This window comes from Tupaia chinensis, unplaced genomic scaffold (assembly GCF_000334495.1).
Source record: "Tupaia chinensis unplaced genomic scaffold, TupChi_1.0 Scaffold000048_1, whole genome shotgun sequence".
Lineage (NCBI taxonomy): Eukaryota > Metazoa > Chordata > Mammalia > Scandentia > Tupaiidae > Tupaia > Tupaia belangeri.
This window is the reverse complement of record NW_006159506.1, coordinates 8,647,737-8,656,387: the sequence shown is the minus strand read 5'-3', so window position 1 is coordinate 8,656,387 and position 8,651 is coordinate 8,647,737. Positions and strand designations below refer to the sequence as shown.

The 8,651-nt window shown below is 50.0% G+C and overlaps 1 protein-coding gene across 2 annotated transcripts in view; it reads right to left on the bottom strand.

Moving 5' to 3' along the window:
- Positions 1–206: 206 nt before the first annotated feature.
- The window catches only part of LYRM4 (LYR motif containing 4), a 200,704-nt gene continuing 192,259 nt past the window's right edge, over positions 207–8,651 (bottom strand). For both annotated transcript variants that reach the window (XM_006141241.2, XM_027774959.1), the window contains one exon: positions 207–641. In XM_006141241.2, the coding sequence (XP_006141303.1) occupies positions 573–641 (69 nt within the window). In that variant the 3' untranslated portion in view covers positions 207–572. The remainder of the gene's footprint in view (positions 642–8,651) is intronic.

The following is an 8,651-nucleotide window of genomic DNA, read 5'->3' as shown; positions in this document are numbered from 1 at the left end:
CTTCGCTGTTGCACTGAGGTGACTTGCAGGTGACCCCTCTACCTCTTCTGCCCTACCCTACTCTCTGCTGCTCCCCACATCTCACCTGGTGCTTGGATTTGCCTTCACAGAGGGAGCTCTCAGCTCCCTATTGCTGCCCTCACCCCCCACCGTCCACCTCTTCTGTAGACCCTCCATCACCAAGAAAGTGTGTTAGTCAGGACGGGTTTACCTGGTGTGAAAGGCTTCGGGAGACAATTCTGTTTATTGTCAAGGAGCAAGAAACAAAGTCTGGAAATGCTCTATACAGTGGCGATGGGATACAAAATAAGGCAGGGTGGAGAGGAGACACAATAATACATAGCATTATTATGAGTGAGCTCCAACTCTTCCTTCTAACACTTGGACTGAGGAGACAGCCTTCCTTCCCAGGCAGGCCGCAGGACGATACAAACACGACTCAGTTTATCAGCTTCTCCAGGGCAGGCAGAGCAAGAGGCTACTTTAAGCTGGTGTTGGGAGGCCTCATCCCCAGCACAGAACGGATGCGGAAGGTGGTCCCCGGCTGCCGCTGGTGGCTGGTCCCCAGCTCCCTAGGTCTTGGGCTTCTCTTGATTCTCAATGATAAGCTTGTCAGTTGAATACAGTTGGCCAATATAAACCTGAAGGCAGAGAAAAGACACAGGTCAGGAAGTGTGGGAGGCCGAGTCTCAATAGTTCAGGCAGTAGCTCACTGACTGGCAGTGCTGCAAGTCACAAGGCTGACCATGGGTCAGGTCCCGAGGTGACCTGAAATGCACTGGGTGACAGTGCTGACGATCCCGATGACCTGGAAGGTTAGGGATAAGGGGTGGACGTGTGTGAGGGCCTGCTGTAGGCATCTCTCCCTCATGGAAGAGAGAAAATAACTAAACTTAAAAAAAAAAGTGAGACCAGTAGATGGTGTAATAGTTATTACAACTCTGGACTCCCACAGAGTGGACCAGAGTTTGAGTCCCAGATCCAGTGCTTAAAATTCACTCTGGGCGCATGTATGTGTGTGTGTGTGTGCCCAAAATCCTGAGAGGAGGGACCAGCAGTGAGCATAAAGGCTATGTTGCTGGGCTCCCATGTAGTCGACAGCGGTTCACGTCCTGGACCCGGTGGCTTAAAACTCAGGCCGGGCGCGTGTGCGTGTGTGCCCAAGATCCTGCGAGGAGAATGGAAGAGAAGGGATTGTGGCATGGCCATCCCCCCTGGGGGGGGATTTTTCGCTTTCTGTCTCTCTGTCTCTCTCTGTCTGTCTGGCGAGTGCACGCGCCCTATAGCAAAAACCTCCCCCTCCAAAAGAAAAATATTCTAAGAGGAGAAGGGAGAAGAGATTGCAGCATGGCCACAATCATGCTGGGGGGTGATTTCTCGCTTTCTGTCTCTCTGTCTCTCTCTGTCTGTCTGGCGAGTGCACGCGCCCTATAGCAAAAACCTCCCCCTCCAAAAGAAAAATATTCTAAGAGGAGAAGGGAGAAGAGATTGCAGCATGGCCACAATCATGCTGGGGGGTGATTTCTCACTTTCTGTCTCTCTGGCAAGCATGCATGACCTAAAGCAAAAATCTTTTCCTTAAAACAAAACAAACAAAATAAATAAATGGAAAAGAACTGTGGGACTCTACCAGCTGTGAGCAGAGTGTCTCTAACCCCTAATTGTGGCCTCTTCCATCATGGGGCTGCTCCCTTCTGGAATCTACATGCTCCCCAGATCTGCCTGTGCTAGCTCCCTTCACCACCCACGCCCACCTCCTCACTGTGGGAAGGTAGCCACAGCCCTGGTTTCTAGGGCTGTCCTGAGCCAGCTGAGGCCACCCAACAGTCCCTGGCCGTCCAGACACGTGCAACACGGTCCTCACCTAACAGGATTTCTTTCCTTGGAAGCTGGTTCTCCCACCGGGGAAGACTGGCAGCACAGAGCAGAAGGGCGTTCTGTCCGTGCTGGGCGGAAAGGGCCTTGCATGGGGGCAAGGCGAACAAGGCCGCGTCTGCTCCTGTGGAGCGCCCGCCTTCCCTGCTCCTTCCTTTGGAAGTGTCCTTTTTTTTTTCCTTCCATTTTTAAAAAAAATTATTTTTAATTATTATTTCTTTTATACATTCAATCATGTTACATAGCTTGCAAAGTGGAAATTCCAGCATGTGTGCATTTTGCACCGGTTCAGTTGACAATACTATAAAGTTATCCCTCAACAGGTAATAACCCATTTCTTTGTCCCACAAATGCCTTGCCTCTCTATTTTTCTCTTGAATGTCCTTCCTCAGATTCTCGTAAGTGTTCTTTTTTAACTAAGTGTCTCTGCTAGTGTCCAAATGCTCCCTCTGCCCCAGCTGCTGCTATAGCCATAACCTGGGGCTACGTCAGATCTTCTCCCCGAAACACAAATTGTTTCTGTGAGGAGCAGAAAGTGAGGGTAGAAAAGCAGGGTACGAGTCAGATGGGGGCTGCACTGGGCTCCTTCCTGCTCCCAGCTGCTGTGACTGAAGGCACAGCTCACGTCTCCATGCTCCGCCTTGGACACCTCTGGGAACAGCCATGTGGCCTCTGAATGGCCCAGTGTCCACCCGTGTGGTTGATTTCCAGCACTCTGGAAGAGAGGGTGGTGCCGGGAAAGACCCAGGGCTGCAGTCCCGGCTCTGCCACCTTCCATGCGACACTCTCCACTTCTTCCCTCTGGTCTCAGCGTCCTGCTCTGTACAATGAAGGCCTGGATACTCCAAGGTGATCTTTACTGTCTCGGAGTAAAAATGTGGCCCCTGCAGGTGCGAGCATCCCTGTAGCAGCCGGTGGGACTCTGGCAAAGATTCATGGCTTACAGACATGGCGGGGAGAGACCTGTGTGGCAGAAGATGGAGGTGTGACCGGCTTCCTGCATGTGCTGACAGGGCGGCTCTGTTCCTTCTGAATGTCTACACCCACAGGCCCGCTGCCCAGGCAGTGAGCTAGCAGAGGCTGCTCTCCCTGCAGCCAGTCCGGGCCATCTGTGTGTCTTTCCCGACAGCCTGCAAGACCTGGTGTGCTCCAGTTCACACCGCTGTTCCCTTCTCCATCCCTGCTGCTGCTCTGGGGGCCCCCTCGAAGGGAGGCCTGGTGCACTGTCCATCTGTGTGGCTGGGGCCCGCACAGTCCTGGCAGACGACAGAGCACAGGGGGCCACTGCTGAGTGACAAGAGAAGGAACTGGGCCCTGCGAACTGCAAAGCAAATGGCTCTGCAGCACAGTCGGCGGGACGGGGCAGGGCCTTTCCTACAGCACCCCGTGGACAGGTGTTGACTGAATGGGAAATGCAGCAATCCCTGGAGGAGCCCTGGAGGGGCGGCTGCAGGTCCTGCCATCCAGGGAGCGCTGTGCCAGGCACTGTGCTTGGGTGAGACTTTCAGACCAGAGTCCTGCCCGCAGAAAGCTCATAGTCCAGTGCGGGGACAGATCTGGAGAGAAAGCCGTGAACTACGATCTGGAAAGGGAGGGAGCAGTGTACTGGATGAGAGGGAGACCCATGTGAGGGGGCTAGGGAAGGCTTCTCGGAGGAGGAGGCTGAGCAGTAGGCCAGAAGCAGGAGCTGGGGGATTTGTGAGAGGCACATTCTCAGTACAGGGTGAGTTACCTCCAGGGGCAGCACATCTCACAGAGGAGATGTCACAGACAACAGCAGGCTGGGAGTGGGGACACAGAGGGAGTCAGAGAATGGAGGAGGCTGGGGCAGAACACAGAAGCCAGACTCAACCTGAGGGAGTGGAGGCCATTAAAATGCCAACAACAGAAGAGTGGCTGACTCAGACCTGTGTTTGGAAAACATCACTTTACTGGGGCCGGCACGTGGCATAGTGGTAACGTGGCTTGATCCCCACATCGCAGACCATGGTTTCAGTCCCAGAACTGGTGGCTTAAAATGCTGGGCATGTGTGTGCGTGCCCAAAATCCCAAGAGGTAACTAGAGGTGAAGGGACTGTGGTGTGGCCATCGCCCCTGGGGAGTGATTTCTCACTTTCTCTTTTGTCTCTCTGGCGAGCACATGTGCCTTATAGCAAAAATCTCTCAAAAACAAAACAAAATAACCCATCACTTTATCTCGGTGTGAAGGCAAACTGAAGGATGGGGAGGAAGGAGCCAGGGGACCGAGTTAAGGGCTCAGCAAGAGAAAGGGGTGACTTTGGCTTAAACCGAGTAGGTAGCAGAAGGAGCAGCAGGAGTGGGGCAGGGTAGTACGCGGGTGATAAGAAGAGAAGTCAGCATGGCGAGATGAAGCCATGCGTGTGGATGACACAAGGGTCACTGCGCTCATGTTTGGGAGAGAAACGGAGGAAGCCAGTCCATGGTGTAGCAAAGACTAGAGGCCCACGTTTCCTGATCTCCGTCTAGTGCTTTTGCCAAAATGACCCACCAGTTCCCCTACCAAGGCTGGTTCCTTTTTTCTTTTTTATAATTTCATTAATCGCCATTAATTAATTAATTAATTTTGTTTTAGAGAGATTTTTGCTATAGGGTTCATGTGCTTGATGGAGAGACAGAAGCAGAGAGACAGAAAGTGAGAAATTACTCCCAGACATATATATATATTTTTTCACACACACACACACACACACACATATATATATATTTTTTTTTCTTTTTTTGTTTTTTTTTTTAGAGGTTTTCGCTTTAGGCTGTGTGTGCTTACCAAACAAAGAGACAGAGACAGTAAGGGAAACTGAGAAATCCACCCCTCCCCCACCCACAGATGGTCATACTGCAATCCCTTCTCCTCCAGAGATCTTGGGAATGCTTGCACACATGTCTGGCATGAATTTCAAGCCACGGGGCCTGGGACGCAGAACAGAGTCTTTTGGCCCCAGAGCCTACATGTTAAAAATTTCAGATAAGCATATTAGATAACTGTGGCCTGCCCCGTGTCCATCACACGGGATCAAGGTATCCATCTGGAAGTCTACACTGTGTATCCTCCCTTATATCTTGAACATGGGCAGAACACCTGGGAAAGTTCTGTAAGGGGGCTGCCTCAGCTCAGGGGCACTCCACTGCCTTCCCAACTTTGCCTCCTTTCTGCCTGGAATATGGCCCCAAGGGCTGGAACAAGAGCAGCCATCTAGCACTGAGATCAGTCTAATATGGGAGCTACACATTAAAGATGGTGTCTGGGCTCCTGGTGACCACAGAGCCACCATGCCAGTTCTGGACACCTTAGCGCTAGTTTTATTTTATGTGAGAGAAAAACTAGCTTCTCTCTCTCTCTCTCTCTCTCTGCGTAGTTTTTGCTATAGGGCATGTGTGTTTGCCGGACAGAGACAGAGAGACAGTGAGGGGGAAAGCGAGAAATCACCCCTTCCACACACACACAAAGGCGGTGGCCATGCTTCAACCCCTTCTCCTCCATTATCCTCTTGAGATTTTGGGCATACGTGCACAGGCGCCCGGTGTGATTCTCAAGCCGCCGAGTCTGGGACTCAAGATGGAGCTGGCCATGTAGGATCGAGAACCTTAACTTCCACGCTACCCGCGGGCCCAAACCTCCACATTTTTAAAGCAACTGTTCTTTGCGTTCTTGGTATACACAGCTAAACTATCCCCTAACTGATCTCAGTACACACTGTGTTAATTTCAGGTCATGTGACTAATGAGGAAAAGGTCAGTGCAGAGAAGGAGGTGAGCTATGCCCTGTGATAAGTGGAAAACAGTATGCCTACCCCCTTGGGAGGTGCCATTAATAGATGGTGTCAATGTTTCTGACATTTAAAAAACTACATAAGTGGCTAGGCAGTGGCAAGGCATCACCACACTGGACCCACAAGGGAAAGGTCCTGAGTTCACATCCAGGGGTGTCCCTGAGCACACCAGACACGTGCCTGTGATGCAGGCTGGCGGGTCCTGGGGGTAGACTGTGGTGTGAAAACCCTGTAGGAGGTGTTTGTCTCTCTGTTCTTCGGTCTCTCTCTTAGGAAAGAAATATGTAATCCTGAAACAAGTAATAAAGTAGAAAACTACAGATGCATTCTTTCCCTCCCTAAATATTTAGTTGCTTTACGGTCTTTGGCTGTTAATATTTTGGAATTTTCCTGTCTAGTCTGTGGATCCATCATAGATTTAAAATGTGTGTGTTTAAGCATGGAATCACCTAAGTTGCTTTTTCTACTTCATATTATGATCCTTTTGTTATTAACTGTTCTTTGAAAGGGCATTTTTTAAAAAGAGTTATTTTATTTAACTTTATTTATTTATTTATAATTGGACCAGCGAGGGACAGAGAGACACAGAGAGAGAGACAGAGAGAGAGCGAGAGAGAGAAAGCAAGCCACCATGTCCAGGACTCAAACTGTGGTCGACCATGTGGGAGTCCAGTGCCCTTAACTACCATGCCACCTGCCGGCCCAGAAAGGGTATTTTGAATAACTATAATATTTCATTGTAAAGTTGTTTCATAATTTATGTAGTCATTCCCATAAGAGGGACATTAACATTATTTCCACTTACTGCTAGAATTACCACGCTTATATATTTTTTACTGTGTCTGATTTTTCCCTCCTTATAAGGTTTCTAAATGTGAAACTGCTGAGTAAAGAAGGATCAATATTTTTACGATTCCTGAGGGATCCTGCCAAATTACTTTCCAGAGAGAGCGGTGCACTTGTCTGTCCAGCGGACACTCCCTCTGGTGGCTCATCTGAAGGCCTCGGCAGCACGCTCATCACACTGCAGAGCTGACAAGTCTCCCCGCACAGGGCTCGCTGTGTCAGCTGTGTGTGTGCAGGGCCACACCCCCTATGCACTGCCTAGAACAAGCACACAGGAGTTCCCTGTAGTATGCCCTCTGCTGTGTTCTTTTTCTTTTCTTTCTTTTTTTTTTTGAGAGGTTTTCGCTATAGGTTGCATGCACTCGCCAGACAGAGACATAGAGACAGAAAGCGAGAAATCACCCCCCAGGGTGGATGGTCACGCCGCAATCCCTTCTCCTCCATTCTCCTCTCAGGATCTTGGGCACGCACGCACACGCACCCAGCTGAGTTTTAAGCCACCGGGTCCGGGACACGAACCGCGGTCGACTACGTGGGAGTCCAGCGACATAGCCATTACGCTAACTGCTGGTTCCCAGCCTCTGCTGTGTTCTTAACAGAAGCCCCATTATGTTTTTTTTCCTCAAAGCCCACCCACCTGGAGGACAGAAATTCTAGGAGACACACTCTTTTGCAAGATATATGGCTGTGAGGTGAGGTGCCCTAGTCCCAGTCATCCCATGGAAAAGACTCCAAAGAAAATCTGCAGAATGAAGGCCTAGGGGGTCAATCCAGAGAACTCGAGATTTAGAAAACTTGAAATTGAAATCAAATTTATAGTCTACTTTGATAGAAGTGTGAATTAAAAACATTCATTCATATGCAACAACATTATGGCCTCTGAGGGGGGAAAAACAGCAAAAAAGAATGAAATGAGATCTTAGTAACGCGAAGGGTATTAAGTGGGCATGATCCATCTGTCTGATGCCTGCAGTGCTCCACCTGAGACCCCCACCTTTCTAGGTGTCCCCAGATTTCTTACTCACTGCCATGAGACCTGTGGTCTTCCACACTGTGTGTGTCGAGGAAGGCTCGCTCTAGGTCAGCCATGGAAAAGCTTACCAGCCCTGTAGGCCAGTGGTTCAAGCTTCCCCAGTCCCCTCTGCAGAAGGGTTCTCTCCTTCCTGGGAGCTCTTGCTGCTCATACCGGGCACCCACGTGACACGTGGCCCCTGTACTGTAACTACAGCCGTGTCATCTCCGTTCCCTTAGTGGTTGATGAGATGGGTCCGTTCCTTCACTCAGCTGTCTTTGCAGTACAGCTTAGCCCAGGGCTAGACACCTAAACGGTGCTCGGTAAGTGCTTGAGAGCTGAAAAGCCCAGTGTCTTGTCCTCTATGGCTAGGGCCCGACGTTCACTAATTCCAACACCCTGATCTATAAGTAATTAGAAAGACTTCCTAGTGCAGATATGAAACTGAGAAAGGCAACTTGATAAAAATAGAGAGGGGACCATTTATGGCAATAAGAACACTCGCCAACGGCTACGGGAGATCGAATGATTTAAATTCGGCCCCACAGAGGGTTTAAGGCTCTAATCCGGGGCTATAATGGATTAACCCAGTACTATTACAGAAGAGATAAGGAAAACACTCAGTTCACAGAGGGAGGAACTATTAAAGTTATCTCAAAGGGGGCCACAGAACGGAGGCAATGAACGTTTGTGTAAAGGTTCCGCCGTAATTATTGGACGGTAAGATGTGTGGGCACACATCGGGAGGCCAGCTGGGATAGATGATGCCGCGCTAATGACGGAGTGGGCTGCTTCCAAGCTGCAAGGGAGGGGCTGGTCCACGGAAGTCAGGAAGGGCAATTAACAGCTTCAAGTCCCAAACTGACTTCCACAGCCACATCAGACTTCCAGCGAGCATAAATTGGTCATTAAAGCTGATTACACTCTCATTCCATAAAGTTTAGGACCTGGCATTAGAGTCCATTAGAAAAATACACGGATTACTCAACTGTAAGTACACTGGATGACTGGGTGGCCCAGAAACACTTAGGAGCTCTGAGACTCATTAGACAAATAACCTGCTTGGGTGTCAGGAGGAGCAGGAGCCAAGAACATAAAACAGCAGTGTTGCAGGTGCTCACTGCGGGCTC